The following is a 19604-nucleotide window of genomic DNA, read 5'->3' as shown; positions in this document are numbered from 1 at the left end:
GATCTGGACTTGGGTTCTCTTTGACATCGCAGAGGGATGCAGGTAGGTGTGAACAGAAGACTGACCTAGGAGACGACTTCTCCCCAAGTCTTGTAGAGGTGAGTGACCAGGGAGGCTTCTGAAGATGCTCGGGGACTGGGATCAAATGGGTGCTGGTCCTCCCCATCTCGCCCCCTCAGCCCTAAATCTTCCAGAGCCACGACAGGCCTCTTGGAAATATTCTGCTTCCCCAGTTGGGAGAAGCAGATGAAACTTAGCAGATTCCAAGTTTTTCCAAAGACGCTGTCTTCGCGAGCGGTTGTCTTCACCCCTTCGTCCCCGCTCCCTGTGACCAGCCCCCTCCCCAACCCACCAGCCCGAGAGGTAGTTAAAAGACACGAGACAAGATTGGTTGTTTTGCCTTAAAACTTGAGTGTGCTGGATTGTGGCGTGAGGTATTTTTTTTAATTCCCTTTTGTTAGTACTTAAAACGATCTGTACAGATTGTAAGGCAAGTGATTCACACATCTTGAGTTCCTCATCCATTTGTGTGTTTCCGCGTACGCTGGTCACAGCGCCCCCCAAGTTGGGCTCCTGTCGGTGTCTTAGGTGAGGGTTCCCCATCGCCCCCCGCCCCCCACAGGGGCTCAAAAGTATCAAGGGAATGGCGGCCACCTGATTCCCCATGGAGACAGGCAAACGGATTTTGACTGGCGGCCCCAGCGGTCACTGGAGCCCTGTTCCCTGTGTCGTCCGACTATCAAGGATGTGCAATGTCACATGTCCATCCATCCAGGCCTGGGGGTGGTGAGTATCAAAAGGAGGAAAGAATGGTTTGTGAAGACAGGCACGAGATATATATATACTACTATGAGTGTGCAGTTCTAAACCACAGTTGCAGGAGGACACAGGTATGATTGTGGGGGAGTACGCACCACAACTCAGAGCCCCCGCACCCACGCCCCAACACAGCACAGACGGCCCTGGCCACTGACATACACGTTCTCATGCTTGTGAAACAGCAAAACACCACGGTTTACTACCCTCCCCCTCGACACGGCACTCGGTACACTTGACAGTCCAGAGAGCTTCTCTCAACAAAAAACAACTCACCACACCTCGTAAATAGCCATCACTTCAACAATTTGGTCAACCTACGCCAAGAAGTAGGTCTGGGAACCAGCGTCTCCCTGGAGCCTGAAGCCCCCAGTGGGATACAAGGATGCTGCAAATTGCTTGTTTTATCAAAGAAGTAAAATCCTACGAATTTCCTATCATTATAAAAGTAGAAAGATTGGGGTGGGGGGGAAACCCAAATCTGAAAATGATCTCATTTGTTAAGACTGTGCCACGTGTATTGCAAACACTGGAAAACCCATTTCGTAAAATGCAGCAACCTAGAAATTAAAAACCCCCCGAGTTTTAAGGAAAAAAAAAAGCACTTGCCCTGTCTTTTGGTTGAACAGAAGTGTTGGTACTGCTTTAAGGGGCAGCCGTGGAGGAAAAAATGTCATTTGGCACTATCTCCATGACAGTGTTTTAATACTGGCACGGGCTGAAGAGAGCCCACCTAGGGGCCAAGACGCTGCCCACAGCAGAGATGGCGCGGGTGCAGCCCCGTGCAGGTGTGAGATACCAGCTGAAAAGACAAGGTTTAAAAATGGTCCTGTGGGGACAGGTGAGAGTTGCTGCGAAACCATGTTTTTTTGTTTTCCAGACAGGTGTTAATTTTACTAGGCTTCATTAATACAGAAGAGAGGAAACGCCTGCCAAGAGTCACCACGGCTGAAGCAATCCACACGTGTCCCCACCATCAATACACGTGAGATTCCTTGTGACTCGGGGCGTGGGCACGTGAGGCCGAGCTGGTGGCACTTCGGATCACCTCCATCCACCTAGGATGAGAAAGAGAAATAACTGTCAGGGCCTGCGAAAAGGTGCTTGCTTTGTTACAGCTCCTGACCCTTGGCAGTTACTCATAAAGCCACACACAGTCTGCTGGATAGTCTATTTTAACAGAAAAGATCGTAAATGAACTCCTAGCTCCCAGGTGAAAAAACCAAGGTGGGGGGGTAGGGGGTAAGGGTTCCTCCTGGTACTCCTGAGGAACCCACTTTGAGAACCACTAACTTGGGCACACTCAACCTGCAGAAGTGCCCGAGGTGGGGCTGCATTGCCCACTCCTAATCCTCCTCAGGACAATGGGTGGGGCCCCATCCTGCTTCGAGGGAATACCATTTTATACATTCAAGTATTTGCAGTACAGGGCTGCTGCTGAGCACATCCATCCTCCCCCCACCACCCCCACAACAAAGCCTCTGGTCCGAAACGTCAGTAGTGCCTGATAAGAGAAAACTCGGGGCGGTAGGCCCAGCTTCCTGCCTTTGTGGAGATTAGAGGGCTTAAGAACAAGAAAGTGAAGTTGCTGAGTTGTGTCCAACTTGCGACTCCTAGCCTACCATGCTCCTCCATCCATGAAATTTTCCAGGCAAGAGTACTAGAGCGGGTAGCCATTCCCTTCTCCAGGATCTTCCCCACCCCAGAGATCGAACCCCGTCTCCTGGATTGCAGGCAGATGCTTTACCGTCTGAGCCACCAGGGAAGACAGTCCCTAATCCCAGGCTCCTGCCCCTGCCAGGCGATGTTACCCCTGCCATAGCAGCGACATTATCTCAGTTTTCCAACCCAGAATCACATGTGAGGACTGCTAATCCCCGGGCTCACTTTTTAGGCAGTGTTGCTTAGGGACCACTGCTCTGGGATGTCTCAGGCACCTTCAACCCTGGTTTTAAACCTCTGTGCTCTTTGCAGCAAGCTAACTTTACTAGGGCTTGTGCATGGATCGTAACTGGCGCAACGATCAGAAAGCCTTGTGGGCTCACGGCAGTGGGGCCAGGAGAGAAATACCCTAATAGGGGTGGTTTGGCACTGACAACTGCTCTCACAGCCTGTCCCACGATGTAAGACCCAGAAGACTCAGAACTTGTACTTGAATGTGGGCAAATGAGCTAGCCTGGCTCCTTTTGTTCCATCTCTTGGCTAAAAGGAAGACCACTGCCCCTGGGTCTCTATACCATGGAGCCAGTCTCATTGATCAGGGAACTCTCAGGGGCACTGGGATTTTTTTTTTTCTTCCTCATGTTGTCTTTTGACCTGAAACTTAGCCTTTGGGCCACTAAGGGACTAAGTGGCCCGAAGGACTAAGCTACTTTTGCCATTAACTGAAAAACAAGTTCAAAACCAAAAAAAGTGTGCCATGCGTAGTGTGTGAACAAGCATCCAGGTTAAGAGCTGATGCTTCCAGGGAAACTCACGCTTCCATTATCCCAGGAAAACAGGTGCGTCCTTGCAATGGCCAGAGGGAACCCAGATCTTATGAGATACTTTCATTTTAAAGAAGCGGGTGTCCAGGCTGCAGGTAGCTGCTGCTAGGGTGGCCTTACCGCTCACTTGCTTGGGAGACAGCCCACAGCTCAGAAGTGTCCTGTCTGCAGGTGCCCGGGAACACTTACCTTTCAAACGTGTATTCGCTTTCGGCCCTGAAGTAGTACACGTGGGACTTGAAATGCAGCTTGAACACGTAATCTTTGTGGATGTCCTCGGACTCCGAGGGGATGGTGAGCGAGTAGCCAAGCAGAGGCAGGCTGGCAAGGGGGTGATTGTCCTGGAAAGAGGGTGGGGGGGTGTTTTGGAGAGGCGGCCGCAGGCGTGGAGGCTGCCCGCAGCCTCTCACCCTACCATGGTCAGTTTTAGCTGAGAGGTCCTGGCCTGGATGGGTTAGCTGGACACCAGCGTGTTGGCCACCTGTTAAAGCCATCCCCCCCTCCCTTGTCCAACCGGCAGACAGATGGCCCTTTTCAAGGTGGAAAGCCTCCACTTGGACCTGAGGGGTCTCTGATGGCTGTGCCCTTGCATGGCCTGGCTGGGCGGCTCAAGGGTCAAGTTCTTCATCCTTCCAGAGGAAAGCTGCCTGTCCCCCAAGCACAGAGGGTGCTGGGGGAGACTCCTTCAGCATCCACCCCAGCCACCTACCTGGTGCGATTTGTAGAAGAAGAGGCAGAAGTTCGTGAAGACCACCCACAGCTTCTGCCACCCGTTGCTGTTTTTGAATTTCCTCAGCAGGTTCCCAGACAGCTGATTCTGCAAGACAGGGAGGCCTGGAAGGAGTACAGGTGGGGGCACCCCTGCTCTGGGCCGTGACCCTGAAAACGGCCTTTCTCCCTGGTAGGGGGCGAAACCCTTGGGAGAGTGACTATATGAACCTGGTTTAACTTTCCTGTCTCTGGTTGAAGGATGTCCTCCAGTAATATCTTGAAGCCCTAACTCCCCACTCCGGTACCTCCCAATGGGACCTTACAGGGAAATAGGGTCATCAGATGTAGAATGAGGAGGATACGGGCCCGTATCCACTATGGCTGACGTCCTCGTGAGGAGGAGAGGACGTGCCTAGGTGGACGGAGGCTGACTCAAGTGATGTGTCTACAACCCCCAAACACCAAGGCCGGCCCTCAACCACAGAAGCCAGGGAGGCAAGGAAACTTCCTGCCACACAGGCTTCAGAGGGAGCCTGCACCTCTAGCCACACTTATGTCTGGATTTCTGACCTCCAGGACAAACCTGTTGGCGGTGCTTGTTACAGCATCTCTGAGAAAGGACCCCTCCCTGTCCTAAGTTCTAGGGAGCCCCACGCCAGCCGGCGGCTCCTGACCGCCACCTGGTGGCCGTGGCTGGAACATGGGTTTCAGCGCAGTGCCTCCTTGCCCAGTCCTCTGCCCTGCACAGCACTGGTGGGACCAGGCATTCCTGAACTCACATCACTGTGCACTCCCAGCCGAGTCCTCCCTCCAGAGCCCGCTTGTCACCTCTCAGAGGACCCTAAGAAGGTGCCTACACGAATCTGACAAGCCAGCAGCTCCTTGCCAGGAAGACTCAACGAAAAGAAGTGGACGGTGACGATCACATAGTCTTGTCATCACCACCACTAAATCGTTCACTTCAAAAAGGTGAAAAGGGCAAACTCAGAATAGAAATATATACATATATACACAACTATACCTGTCTGCTGTACTCTCTCCTTTTGGGACTCGTCTGTATTTACTCAAACAGGCACTTTTAATTAATGCCCCTATGAAAAGAGTTTAAATGGCTCTGACGACAGGTTGCCCGTGGTCTGATGGGGAAACGGAGTGAAGGAAGGAAGCAGAGCTGTTGCCCACGGCCAGGGGCACTGCAGACAGTGTGCCACCACCCCTTCTGGCAGGTGAGCATGGCAACCAAGTGGTGCTTTGATGCTTCTGCAACACCGTTAAGGTTCCATACAAGCCTCACTGTAGACGAATGAGATTAGCACGTTTTCTTTTTCTTATGCTGCTTATTTTTTTATACTGAATCCAAAAACTTCCTCCAGACAGAGTCCAAAAAAACCTTTCTCTTGGCTGCAGTTGTCTTTGGAACTGCCACCTTAAAACCACTGGCACTGGCCCGGGGCTCACTTCCACGGGCTGCAGCCCTCAGCAGATTTCTCCTCCAAGGATCACAAAGCAAGTATTTGGATCTCTGTAATAACTATTCAAAAATGGAAAACCCCATTCTTCGCTGACAGGCTAGAACCAGGCAGGAGGTGGGCAGGATCTGGGCTGTGGTCACCACATGCTGACCGGCTCTGCCACTCAGCCGACCCCGCACACCCGGGGCTGCCGCACAAGGCCGACTGTCACCCAGAGGGCTGTGTCTGGGTGGCGTCCTGTGCGCCCCCAGGGATTAAAGAGGCGCTTTCTTACCGAATTCTCTACTTCTCTAGGGCCTGACTACACGTTTTAAAGGTGAGCATAAAGTGAGGCAAAGAGGATTTCTCATGCACAGCACAGCCCTTTCCCCCTTGGCCTCGCCTGGACAGCAGATCTGATCAGGTATCTCTTCAGGGAAGATCACTGGTTCTTCTTCCCTGCTCCTTCCTTGCTGGAAACATCCCTGTTCCTGGAGGAAATCCCTGGTTGGCAAGCTCTGCCAACAGATGCAGTGGGAAGTGTGAATGGAGGGAGGAGGAGGATGGGTATTTTCTTGGGAAGAGCGAGCCCCTCCCTCTCCGGAGTGGGGCGGGGGGTGGTTCACTGACAGCCTAGCCCATCCAAAGGCCAGGGACAGCGGGCACAGAGTCCCCTGAGGATGTTTTGAGAAGGAAGCATGCATTTTAAAACATTTTCTGAAAAAAAAAAATAAAAATAAAAAAATTTTCTGTAGCAGGGCAACTCAATAAAAGCACTTGTCTGGAACTGACAGTCACTGCCAGAGAATCATCTTGGACAACCCTATCCATCAAGATAGTCAGCTTCCCTGGTGGCTCAGACAGTAAAGAATCCACCTGCAATGCGGCAGATCCCTGGGTTGGGAGAATCCCCTGGAGGAAGGCATGACAACCCACTCCAATATTCTTGCCTGGAGAATCCCCATGGACAGAGAACCCTGGCAGGCTACTGTCCATAGGGTTGCAAAGAGTCGGACATGACTGAGCAACTAAGCATGTCCATCAAGAAACCTTAGGCACAGTCCTAGTACTGTTGATTCAAAAAGTAAATGAACTGCTGTTCTTGGCTCACCATCTCTTATGTGACATCTTTTGGACCAGGCGTACCTGGGGATCCAGAACTTGTCAGGTTTTAGAAAGATTCCCCCAGTGCCTCTCCTCCCTAGCACCCCAGGCAGTGGAGTCTGGGGCTTCAGCACAGAATCTGATTCTTCAGCAAAACAGGGGCACCCACAAAACCAGTAAACAGCCTCCTGCCGCCAATGGGCTATGTCTGTAACATAATGGTTTTAGAAGGTCCTGGGCTTTGCGTTTTCTGAAAGGTTAGGGATTATGAATCTGGACTGGGGGATGCTTAGAGAATAGGGTTTGGAGAGTTCTGGAAGGTTCCTGGCCCCAGACACGCCAGAGAGCGGGCTTCTCGCAAGTTCTCCCATGAACACCACCTACCGAGGTCCTGGCTGGCTGCAGCTTCCCGACCACACTGCCTCCCTGCACCCGACTCGGGTGGTGGGGGGCTCCAGGGTGCCGCCAGCACAGGGCTTGGGTGGCCCAGCCCCGACTTCCCGGTGCTGACACACAAAAAAACCACATGGACCATCTCTGCCCTACGACTGACTCCACGAGAGAAGAGGTCCGGGGGAGCAAGAGAAAACCATAAGCGTGCAGTCAGCCTGGGGGTGGACTGAGGCCCAGGCCCGCGGTCCCGCAGCAGCCCCGCCGCGCACGCGCAGTAGGCCGCGCCCGGCCCCGCCCCGGCCCTACCTCCACCGCCACGCTGAAGTCCACCATGGACACGCTGGTGTTGCGGTGCCAGCATACGTGCACCATGGTGTTGCCGCGGTGCGGGGCCTGGCGCTCCAGCGAGGTGCGCGACGCACTGAGGTCGTCCTCCGACTCCTGGTCGCCCGCCGCCTCCTCGGGGGACTCTGCCGGGGGGGGGGGGGGGGGGGGGGGGGGGGGGGGGCGGGTAGGCGAAAGGAGAGCTTCCATGCTTCCATCTCTGCCCTCCAGGAAGCGCAAGAAGGCCTTTTCCCGCCTGCTCCCGGGGGTGGGGCCTACGGCGATGCAAAGACAGGGAGAGCCTAGGCAGCCCCCTGGGCAGGAAGTCACATCACAGCGGCGAGGGCTTGTGCTTGGCCAAGGGGCGTCCCACCAGCCCCCCGGCCGGGAGCCCCTCATAGTATTTTCTCCTCCCCCCCAGACGCTGACAAGCAGCAGGGCTGGCCCAGAAAAGGGGATTTCTCTGCTCGCTCGTAACTGCTCAGTTCCTGGATGTTTAGCTTAAAATACAAACGTAGACTGTGGACATAAGGCGCACCGGTAAGGCGATATTCAGTGCCTAGGATGACCTCCGAGAGCCAGAGTGGTCCCTCTGCGTCCTGGCTAATCCCTCCGGGGCCCGGGCCTGTGTGCCCCACACTTACTGTTGTCCGGGGGGCTGCTGGCCAGGAACTCGGGGGCGGGGCCGCTGCTTTTCTCGGCCAAGTCAATGGCCATCTGTATGTCTTCCACCCACTTGTCCATCTCCGGCCGAGAACTGGAGGAGAGATGGACGTCAGATTTTTTCCAGGCCATGGGGAGATGGGGGCGGGAGGAAAGAGGGTACCCAGGTCAAAGGTCAGGCTCCCCGAGTTACCTGGCGGCCACCACGATGGACTGGCGCTGGCCCCGCAGAGTCAGGCAGTGGGGGACGCCCCATTCCTCTTCACTTTCCTCCATCTGTAGGGCGAGTGTGGCCATAAGTTACGGTCAAGCAGGGGGCAGGCCACACTCAGTGCGTTTTCCAAGTTTCACTGAACTGGCTACAGCCCCAAGGGACCAAGTCAGAAAAGTCCCATTCGGGAGGGGTAAATGCAAGGTGAAAATGCACTATCTTCTTCTCAGCAGAGCCATAGACTTCTCTCTTCCTGACCACCGAGGAGCGTTCCGGGGATAAGCTAGGGAAAGAATCCTATGGACACTGGTTCCTCGTCTGCCTCGCTCACCAAGGCTCACAGAATGTGGACACTCGTCTACGGGGCATTTTGGGGAGAAAGATGGTTTCCTGGTCTTTACTCCCCGTGGGCAGTGTGGTCACAGCTGATCAGGGTCTGGGGGCCAGGCACCAGGCAGTAAGAGGCACGTCCACACCACGAGGCATGACAGCTTGCCTCTTCACCCGACTCCAGAAGAAACAGGGCATGCATCCCACCGTAGGAGGCGTGCTGTCCCAGGGCCCCTCCAGGGCAGCCCTAGCCAAGCCCAGGTTTTTCACGGAGCCCGTGATGCTCTCACTTCCTTATCAAGTCCCTCCGTCCCTTCCTTCCTCGTTGCGGTCACTGGCTCCTAGCCCAGAGGACCGGGTCCCCCAGCCCGGGCCCCAGGCACATACTTACAGTCATGCCGTAGAGCGGGAGCTGCCCGTGGACTTTAAATTGATTCGAGGCCGTCAGCCCCCGGCTGGTGTACAGCAAGACATCGTTGAACTAAAGGAAGGACGACAAGAGCGGCTGAGACGAACGGGCCCGTTTGAAACCAACAAGGGCGGAAACGACTGATACATTTTCAGAACTGTGAAAACCTGTGGACCTCAACATCTCCAGTCTGAGCAGCTTTGACTGCTCTTCCTGCCTCCCACGTATGCCCGCTCTGGGGTGGCTGACGCCCAGTCCCGTGCCCCTTGCTGGTTCCACAGGCCCACATGTCACCGATTGTGGTGAGGACAGACAGCTCGGCTCTCACCACTTACCAGGAAGAACATGCGCTGCTGAAGCCCCTTCCCGGAGAGCTTGCTGAGGCTGCCCAGGCGGATGAATTCCTGCAGAGAAAACACACCCACAAGTTGGCTCGGAGCCTGCAGACCTGTGTCCGTGAAGATTCAACAGCCATGTGAGATGCTTCCACCCACCACGGTCCCTTTCATGCTAAAAATCGTAGCGATCACAGCCCCGGTTTACTGAATGCCCAGCTGTGCTGCCTCTCAGCGCCTCCCCTTCCCAGCAACCTGCAAGGCCGAGGCTAACTTCAGCTCCAGTACCAGACGGGAAGCCGGTGGTCAGAGGTCTATGGGCAGCTTCGTACTGGAACCTGTCACCGTGCACCTCACCCCCAGGCCCTGCGGGCTTCCGCTGCGAGGTGACCAAGGACCCAGGAGGGATACAACGGGGCAACAGGGGACCAAGGATGAGAGATATGCCATAGGCAAGAACTATGAGTAGAGGGATCATCTTCACAATTTAAACGCTGGTTATCAAAAACTAGTAACTGTGTTCTAGAATTAAAGAGCCACAAGCAAGAAAGAACAAAAGTCCTGCAAGCTGCAGCCAAGACTTGGCTTGACTAAACAAATCAGTAAAAAATATTAAAAACAAAATAAAATTTTAAAAAGTATTAAAAACAACCCCCCCACTCCCGCCCCCGTCCCACCTCAAGCCCTTGTAAAATAGGAGAAAAAGAAAAGGCCCTTAATATCCTTAAGCTCCATCGGCTTCCTTCTGGAACGAAATTCACAAAGTCTAGGCCTCTGAGTTTTAACCAAATGAACCCCCACTGCACTCCTGGAAGGACTCTTTGGGCACACAATGCCTAGGACAGAAAACACACTCGGCCCTGGCTCAGGCCAGACTGTGCTGGGGTCTTTTGCCTTGGAAGAAATCCTGCTTCCAGGACGTGACACCCCCATCTCAGCCTGACCCCAGCAAAAGGGTGGCAGGATTATGCCTGAAAGCTGTGTTAGGAATTAGACTGCAGGGAGCGTGAACATCAGATGCTCACTTATAAATTTCAATTTTTCAAATTCCACATGTAGACAAACCTCCTGGAGCCGTCTTTCCACTCATCAGGTAATTTCGATAATTTTTAAAAGACAATCAACTAGCCCTCAGTGTGTGGAACAGCCCACCTTAGAACGTGGCCCTCTGAGGGCCTCGGATCCCTCCTTCCCATTTGGGTCAGGGTTGACTTGAAACACTGAGGGGTCATGAAGCTGGTTGACCCGCAGAAGAACATACAGATAAGGCCAGTCTTGCAGTGTGTACCCAGCACCCCAGTTCTGACTTCAGCTCCATCAATAATGATTTATTAGCACACGGTGTGTTCCTGACATGTGCTGGCTGCTTATATTAGGTCCATGCACAAGCCTGTAAATTCATCCCCATTTTTCAGATAAGGAAACTGAGGAGCAAAATGAGTAAGGAACTTGCCCACACCTGGTCAGTGGGTGAATAGAGCCCACATCTGGTGAAACAAGTCTGTGCCCTGTACAATGCTGTTAGTGTGAAAGGGAACCCGAGAGTCGCTGAGTCGTGTCCGACTCTTTGCAACCCCAGGCACCATACACCCCGTGGAATTCTCCAGGCCAAAGTACTGGAGTGGGTAGCTTTTCCCTTCCCCAGGGGATCTTCCCAACCCAGGGATCGAATCCAGGTCTCCCGCACTGCGGGCGGATTCTTTACCAGCCGAGCCCCCTGGGAAGCCGGCTGTGCTGCGCACTCAGTTACGTTATACTAAGCGTATACGTAGTCTCTTCAAATGAGTGTAGGTGGGAGAAGAGGAAGGTAACGTATTTACTATGTTAGTTTTGCAGATTAAGTCTCATTTGATCCATAATACCTCCTTGGATCTTTGCACAGGAATCAAATGCTTTTCTATCATAGGCATGATGCTATGCTAGTTTTAGAAATCAATCCAACTGTTGGGTTTGTGGCCAATTACCTGTGTCCAGTATTTCTGGGTTACCTTAATGAATTTCTGCGCTCCAAGGTTCTAATTGGTTGGCCCTGAGGAAATTTACTTTAAAGGGAGAATGATAAGTCATGTTCAGTCAGTCACGATTGATATGCCTCTCAGCTGGCCAATTAATTAATACCTGCTCTGACCCTGGCCGTAGAGTTAAATGTTCTTCTGGGGTCACTCAGACTCAATCAGAGTGATGAGCTATGTCTCAATCAAAAACTTAACCTCTCGTCTACCAAAAGGAAAACTCCCACAACTGTGGGCTGGATCCATATGATTAACAGCAGGCTGTGGTCATTTGGCGGAGAAGGCAATGGCACCCCACTCCAGTACTCTTGACTGGAAAATCCCATGGATGGAGGAGGCTGGTAGGCTGCAGTCCATGGGGTTGCGAAGAGTCGGACACGACTGAGCGACTTCCCTTTCACTTTTCACTTTCATGCATTGGAGAAGGAAATGGCAACCCACTCCACAGTGTTCTTGCCTGGAGAATCCCAGGGATGGGGGAGCCTGGTGGGCTGCCGTCTACAGGGTTGCAGAGTCGAACATGACTGAAGTGACTTAGCAGCAGTGGTCATTTGGAGAAAGAAATGGCAACCCACTCCAGTATTCTTGCCTGGAGAATCCCATGCAGAGAAGCCTGGCAGGCTACAGTGCATAGGGTCACAAAGAGTCGGACTAAGTGACTAATACACACACCACCTATGACAGAGAAAGTATGGTCCCCATGTTACAGAATGAAAGGAACATTCCAGTAGGTGAGACAGTCCAGTTCTGGTGGAGCCAGAAACTGAACCCAGGGCCACCTGCTCCAATCCACTGCTCTTTTCACAGCACCGTGGAAACTATTTCTCAAAATAAGTTCCTTACAGATGCTGTTTGCAATGTAGCATTTAATATGTTAAGTATTTTATAACATCCGAAGTTAAGAGAAAATTATACCGATTCTGCAAGGCTTTAAAGGCTTCTGCATGGATGGGTGAACACGGGTTTTGATGTGCTGAGTCCTGGCAGAATTTTCTCACCAGCAGAGCTGAAGTTAAGTCCCAGCTTTAATTTCCAGCAGACAGTTAGTTACCACATAACTCTTCTGACAACATTTTATAGCTGATACTCTGCTCAGCTTTGTAATTAGGCTTCCCAACAGAAAGACCCAATACCCAAAAGGATGAAGGATATTTGTCTGAAGTTTAAGGCAGGTATGACAGATCAAAGAAGCTAAAATAAAATGCCCCTCTGAATCTGGGTTAGGTGTAGTTTGAGACAGGAGAGCTGGTAGAGAAAGTTCCCATATAGAGATCTGATGAGATGGAGCAACTATTTTTAATTCCTGGTCAATGACTGTTTCCTAGGAAGAGAGTTGGAAAAAGGTAGGTTACCCTGTATGTTTAAAATGCCCACTGGCCTGAAGGGAGCATGTTGTGGTCCTGTACTGTGAATGACCTACCTGTCACGCGCATGGAGAAAGTGGAAGTGTTAAGTCATTCAGTTGTGTCTGATTCCTTGTGACTCCATGGACGAAGTTCTCCAAGAACACTGGAGTGGGTTGTCATTCCCTTCTCTAGGGGATCTTCCTGACCCAGGGATCGAACCTGCTGCTATTGCTGCTGCTGCTAAGTCACTTCAGTCGTGTCTGACTCTGTGAGACCCCATAGACGGCAGCCCACCAGGCTCCCCCATCTCTGGGATTCTCCAGGCAAGAACACTGGAGTGGGTTGTCATTTCCTCCTCCAATGCATGGAAGTGAAAAGTGAAAGTGAAGTCACTCAGTCGTGTCCGACTCTTAGCGACCCCATGGACTGCAGCCTACCAGGCTCCCCTGTCCCTGGGATTCTCCAGGCAAGAATACTGGAGTGGGTTGTCATTTCCTCCTCCAATGCATGGAAGTGAAAAGTGAAAGTGAAGTCACTCAGTCGTGTCCTACTCTTAGCGACCCCATGGACTGCAGCCTACCAGGCTCCTCCATCCATGGGATTTTCCAGGCAAGAGTACTGGAGTGGGGTGCCATTGCCTTCTCCGGATTGAACCTGGGCCTCCTGCATTGCAGGTGGATTCTTTACTGTCTGAGCCACCAGGGAAGCCCCATGGGGAAGTAAATGTTAAACAGCATTAAGTGAAATGTGTCTCTCTCCTAGAACTGTGTTCTGGCTACAGTTTTAATTTCTAACTTTCCCACTTACATGGGAATTTATAGCACACTTTCATGCACTAATTTCTCTGCTTTCTATTGCCCCTTCACCCAATTATTTTTTTGGGGGGGGCCACACCACAAGGCATGTGGGATCCCTTCCCAACCAGTGATCAAGCCTGTGCCCCCTACAGTGGAAGCATGGGGTCTGAACTAACCCTGGACCACCAGGGAAATCCTCTACCCAATTCTGAAAAAAATTTTTTTCCTTTTCTTCCATCTTCATTTACCTAATTTTTTTTTGTTTAATAAGCAATCTCAAAGCCTCTCAGAATATGGTGGGGAAAAAGTATACAAGCATATCAACCAATAAGGAGAAAAAGCAGAATATGAGGTTGAAGGATTCATTTATCTTCTGACCCAAAATTTCTGAATTGCCACTGTAATATTCAAGGCATTTTCCCAGTTGTCTCCCTGTCTGGGGAAGAAAGCCACTTCAGAATTTTAATTTTGGGGTGTCCATATTCAAAAGGCTCCAATGTAAGTCACTGCAAGCCTTTCTTGGGGCTTCCCAGGTGGTGCTAGTGCTAAAGAACCTGCCTGCCAATACAGGAGACATAAGAGACACGGGTTTGATCCCTGGGTCGGGAAGATCCCCCGGAGGAGGATGTGGCAACCCACTCCAGTATTCTGGCCTGGAGAACCCCAGGGACAGAGGAGCCTGGTGGGCTGTAGTCCATGGGGTTGCAAAGAGTTGGACATGCCTAAAGTGACTTAGCACACACAAGTCTTTCTGGCTCCACCTCCAGAGCATACAGAGAGAACTTACCCTTCCTGGGATCACAAGATTGTCAACGCCAATCAAATCTTTCTTGAGTTCATGCAGCTTCTGGAAATTCTCCATCTTGATCATCGTACCGTGAAGCTGGGCCACCATTTCCGTGATCTCTGCCAAAGCAGCTGAGGAGGGAAACAGACACAAAAATTGCAGCAGTCACAGCAGACAAGGGTCATTTCCCCTTACATCTTGAAGCTTAATTCTCCAGGGTAATAGCCTCTGGTAGCTGAACCATGTTAGAAACCTTCCTTCTAGGGAAGACACCGCTATTTCTGAGTGATAATAATAACTGCGTGATTTATTTTATGTATTGATTTGCTTTAGTTTCCCGCAAACCATCTTGAAAATGTCAGTGCCCCCTTCAGAGCTCGGTGGTGGAGTCAGAATTACTTGTTGGCATAAAGGGGCAGCAGCGAGGGGGTAAGAGTGCCTGGAATTTTGCCCCCAAGGCAGAGATTTTTCTCCCCTCCCTGTTAGCTGGAAAGAGCAGAGCGAGCAAAGAGGCCACAGAAAAATCCCGGGTGAAGGAGAGAGCTTTCTGGCAGAGGGTCCAGCTGACAGTGTAACACTTCAGGGCAACAAACACTCCAGCATGTCCTGGTTTGTCCTTCTGCGCTCATTTATTATAGTGTTTACCACGATGGCTGCCAAGAAAAACTGCAACTAACTTTTCCAATATTGGGCACATCTCCCCTACACTGACGGGCATTCAGGGTTGAGGCCTCGAGGGTCAGGCACAGACTTGAGCCTTAGAGGAGGAGGAGGAGGAGGAGGATTCTGCCAGGGAAAGGACCAGGAGGTTGTGGTGGGGAGTCCAAGCGGAAGGAATGGACTATGCCAAGGCGTGAGGCTGCATGGTTTAAAGACTGTTGTCTAAAGCAAGTCAAAACCGCGCCTCGAGCCATTTCTGTTCCTGTTGCATGAATTACCAGTGTCTTTATTGGCGGTGGTATTGGTGGTTTAGTCACTAAGTCGTGTCCGACTCTTGCAACCCCAGGGACTGTAGCCCGCCAGGCTCCTCTGTCCATGGGATTCTCAGGCCAAAAATACTGGAGTGGGTTGCCATTTCCTTCTCCAGGGGATCTTCCTGTCCCGGGGATCGAACCCGGGTCTCCTGCACTGCAGGCAGATTCTTTACCAACTGAGCTACCAGGGAACAATGTCTTCATTACTCTACGAAATCTTCCCTTGGGTTGCCTTTCTAAAAACCAAGATTAAATTTACATACTTTAGGCAAGAGACACATATCGTGACATACTGACGGGTGTGCAAAGTCTCATAATCTGTCAAGAACCCCCTGGAGAGGGTGCACTGTGTACAGACTGGCTGCAGAGTGTCCTGGCCCCCAGGGGCTACAAGTTCAGGCCAGGGAGCGCAGACGGTAACAGACCACAAACAACACGAGAAGAGGAAGTAAATTCAAAAAGACGATGCGTGGCACAGTGGGGAAAGCGTGGGCTGGAGTGGCAACTCCCATCTTTGGCCAGCTGAGCAACGCTCACCAGTGTTTTACCCCTCTGAAGCCCATTTTCTTATCTATAAAATAGGATAACAACCCTTCTCTCATGGGGTCGTTAAAGGAGTAAAGGTGTTAATGTGAGAAAGACACCTGGCAGAGTACCTGGCCCAGGTGCTGAGCAAGAGTCAGTGAGTAATATCATCATCAGCTGGTAGGGAAGGATGGTCGAGAACGTGGGTTCTGGGTTTAGGTTACCAGCCGTTTACTTTGCAGCTGTGTGACTCTGGGAAGGCTCCTTAACCTCTCTGGTCTCAGCAGTCCCCATATGTAAAATGAGCTCACCAGTATCTTGTAGGCGTTTCTCGAAGACTGAGAGCTGATAACACCTGAAATGCTCAGTGTGGTGACCTCGCGAATGCCCTGCAGCAACGAGCAGTAGTGTTTATTACCAGCCATTTCCGGTGGCCCATCCAAGGGCACAGTGATGAGCTTCTACCGTGTAGGTGAATGGAAGCTTTTTGGAAGGGACGGACTCTAAGTGGAGCTTCTCCAGGATTCTTTGCACTAACCACCCAGGACAGAAGGAGAAAATGCAGGCAAGAGGATGGAGAAGAGAAGCGAATCATTACTGCCTAACAGGACAGACCAAGACGGAACAGAAAATGCCGGCCCAGGTCCTACAAAGCGAGTCTACCTGGCTTGGGACACAACCCCAGAGACTTCCCCCTCAACCAACACACACACCCACTCACCTCGGCAGTCCCTGAAGTCGCTGTGGCTGGGCGGGTAGTGTTTGCACAATCGCTCCAGGACCTGCTTGTAGTGCATGAGCCGGTGCAGCGGGCGCAGGAGGAAGGTGTTGAGCGGCAGGTAGCACACCTTCTGCAGCTCGAAGTCTCGGCACAAGCTCTCCAGCCGCCGGGAGCCCCGGATGCCGGTCTCCAGCGCCTCCAGCGCCTCGCTGTGCTTCCACAAGTGAGCAGCCAGTTGCTGGTAGGGAAGACACGGGAGCGGGGCGGGGCCGGGAGGGGGCGGGGCCAGGGAGACCAGCGGAGTCTGGCTCAGCCACGTGGTCCACCCCAGCCTGACTCTCCCAAGGCATCACCTTTGCTTTCATTATCTCATCCCACTTGTTTAATCTCATGCTTTTAATATTTCACTATTTAAGTTCTCAAGATGAAATAAAAAAAGCTCTATAAAAGCACAGAGCAGTTTAAAATACGCAGGGATCATAAAATATTTGAGATGTATATGGAACACTAGAGATGTAAGTGTCCTTTTAAAACAAGACTGGTGAAACTCAGGGGAAATAAATGAATGGGAGTGCCTTCAGGGGGCTTGGGGTTTTCTCCTAAATGTCACAAAGAAAATGACAAAGAGGCCAGGGCCACCCAATAAACGTCACATAGTGAAAAGTACATGTTTCTGTTTGGCTCCCTCCCCTTCGCTTGTGTAATAACTGAGCATCTGCCGTGAGACACCTGCTCTGCTGGATTCTGGGGCGCGGATGGGAGTGATGAGCCTCGGTCCTTCTCTACTTCTGGCCGAGATCCTTTGCTTGGGCAAACTTTTGTCAGGCTCCTGAACCTTCTCCCAGGCGGGGCTGTACACTTCCGTGTACCATACGGTTTTAGAACTCTGTTATAGCTCAGTTCAACCAGAACCCCCCACCCTGGGAATCTGGTCACCCTTGACATTTGTGGGGGGGCTCTCCATCTGCCACTGCCCGCCAGATGATGTCTTCACCTAAGAATCCCATTAGATTGGTTCAGCTAGAACTCCCCCTCACGACCCTGATGTTTCCTCCTAGTACTTTTTCACCCTCTGAGCCTGGCCCTGATCCTTGGCTGTAGATTCCCGCTGCACTGAGAGCTGATTCCAGTCTCTCTCCCACTGTAAAACCCCCCTGCAGTGTCCCCGCACCTACTGCAAAGGTCCAGAACAAAGTCTGCTCTACCATCCTTAACGACTGTTGCTGAATATCGTTTTCCTTTAACGGGCAGTGGTGGAGACAGCTGCAGGGTAAGAAGTCTGATAGGGCATTCCAGAAGGGATTAATTCCTTATGGTAGCTACTGTCCTTGTCTTCCCCCTCATTCCCAGAAGCTGGCTATCTGTGTGCTAATTCCCAGAACATCTGGGTTCCCAATCCTGGCATCTCCATTCCCACAGCCCACAAAGAGCTGAAAATCCAGGAGTCCAGATTCAAAAGTCCAAAATCAACCCCCCAACTCCCCCCACCCTACTGGAACTGAGGCTGCCCCCTGATCCTCTCACGCAGGATGGGTGCTGCCACTTGTTACTCAAGACAGAAAAACCAGGACAAGATTCCAGATGCCCTCAGGTTTTGAGTTCTTCGCCAAAACCTACCAATTCTACCTCCTGGAAACAGCAAGCCTGTTCCTGGCTTCGCCTGGTGGTCACCGCCCTTGTTCAGACCCCTGCCAGGGTGTCTCCACTGGGGTCTCTGCTTCACTTCTGCCCTCTGACTTTCGAGTGGCTCCAAAAGGAGCTTCCACCAATGCAATCGAGCACATCGCCTCCTGCTTGGGATATCCCAAGAACTCCCACCATCTCAGGACAACCTCTGGAGTCTTCGGCAGGGCGCATGGGGCCCTGATCAGTGATATCTCCTGCCCTTCATTGTGGCTTCTTGCTCCTCATTCCAGCACCTACTGAATGTGCTGGGCTCTAGCACCCAGAGCCCTGGCACGGGGCACTCTGCTCCTAAGGACCCCCTTCAGGCTCAGCTCTGAGTCTTTTCCTGCTCTCCAGGCTGAGTTAGTGACTCCTCCTCCTCCTGGACTTCCTGTCCCCCTTAGCCATTATCATGTGGTCTCCCTGTTGAGTTTATTTGGTGATTTAAAAAATATATAGATTCACGCGTGCTGTGCTGAGTAGCTTCAGTCGTGTCTGACTCTTTTCGATCCCATGGACTGTAGCCCGCCAGGCTCCTCCATCCATGGGATTCTCCAGGCAAGAATACTAGAGTGAGTTGCCATTTCCTCCTCCAGGGGATCTTGCCAACCCAGGGATCAAACCTGCATCTCCTGCATTGCAGGTGGATTCTTCACCGCTGAGCCACCAGGGAAGCCCCATATAGATCCACAGGAAGTTGCAAAGCCAAGTGCAGAGGGTCTTATGCATCCTTCCCCCAGCCTCCCCTCCTGCTCTCATCTTGTCTAACTACAGCACTGAGCCCAACCAGGCTGCTGACACTGGGACAGTCCAGCATTCATTCAGCCAGTTATACACACCCTCAACTTGTGTGTGCATGTCAGTGTGTGCATACTGTCAGTATGTGTGCATGGGTGTGCATGCATGTAGCTCTATGCAGTGTTCGCACACATGCGATCCCTTTCTTTGAGTGTCCATCCTGTCACTACATGCACACAATCGGCGCCTCCAGGAGGCCCGCTGCCCACCTGCAGTAATGAGTAGACGAACCGCTGCAGGCATCCCGCTCAGGCAGGGGTCTTGCAAGGCCCTGAGTGCCTGGAGAGGTGGGTGCAAGGTCCTTGGAGCACAGAGTAGAATATGAAGGATCAGGTGGGGTGCGTGAGGGCTAAGGGATCTGGCACAACTGTCCAGGGAACAGAACCTGGACTGTATTCTCTAAACCACAGAGAAACAAGGCGGGTTTGGAGCCTCATCAGGGTGGCCGTGATGTAAATGGTGGCTGGAGAGGATAAGAGGTAGATGGTGAATCATGGGGAAGAGAACGGAGAGCCAGAGGGAGGGAAGCGCTAGGAAATGAACAAGGAGAGGGGGCAGGAGGTGACTGGGCCTGGGGGGAAGGTCACAGCCTAGACGACAGGGGAAGGGTCAAGGCGCAAGGCATGCGTGGACCGTGAAATGCTGACGCTGCCAGAAGAACCTTTCAGCCCGGCTGAGAGATCACCAGCTGGGCGCCTCTGACTTTTAGGCGGGATTGGAGCCCTGGCTGGCTCTCTCATCCCCTG

General features: G+C 52.2%; 1 protein-coding gene across 1 annotated transcript in view; it reads right to left on the bottom strand.

The window, feature by feature from the left end:
* Positions 1-391: 391 nt before the first annotated feature.
* Positions 392-19604, bottom strand: part of FARP1 (FERM, ARH/RhoGEF and pleckstrin domain protein 1) — a 308381-nt gene continuing 289168 nt past the window's right edge. Inside the window, exons 18-27 of the mRNA XM_027557856.1 lie at positions 16396-16633; positions 14176-14306; positions 9234-9302; positions 8881-8970; positions 8142-8224; positions 7930-8042; positions 7268-7431; positions 4012-4119; positions 3492-3643; positions 392-1874 (exon numbers count right to left, since the gene is read on the bottom strand). Coding sequence (XP_027413657.1) covers positions 1793-1874; positions 3492-3643; positions 4012-4119; positions 7268-7431; positions 7930-8042; positions 8142-8224; positions 8881-8970; positions 9234-9302; positions 14176-14306; positions 16396-16633 — 1230 coding nt within the window. The 3' untranslated portion in view covers positions 392-1792. The remainder of the gene's footprint in view (positions 1875-3491; positions 3644-4011; positions 4120-7267; positions 7432-7929; positions 8043-8141; positions 8225-8880; positions 8971-9233; positions 9303-14175; positions 14307-16395; positions 16634-19604) is intronic.

Source organism: Bos indicus x Bos taurus, chromosome 12 (genome assembly GCF_003369695.1).
Source record: "Bos indicus x Bos taurus breed Angus x Brahman F1 hybrid chromosome 12, Bos_hybrid_MaternalHap_v2.0, whole genome shotgun sequence".
Taxonomy (NCBI): domain Eukaryota; kingdom Metazoa; phylum Chordata; class Mammalia; order Artiodactyla; family Bovidae; genus Bos; species Bos indicus x Bos taurus.
This window is presented reverse-complemented; position numbering and strand designations above follow the sequence as displayed.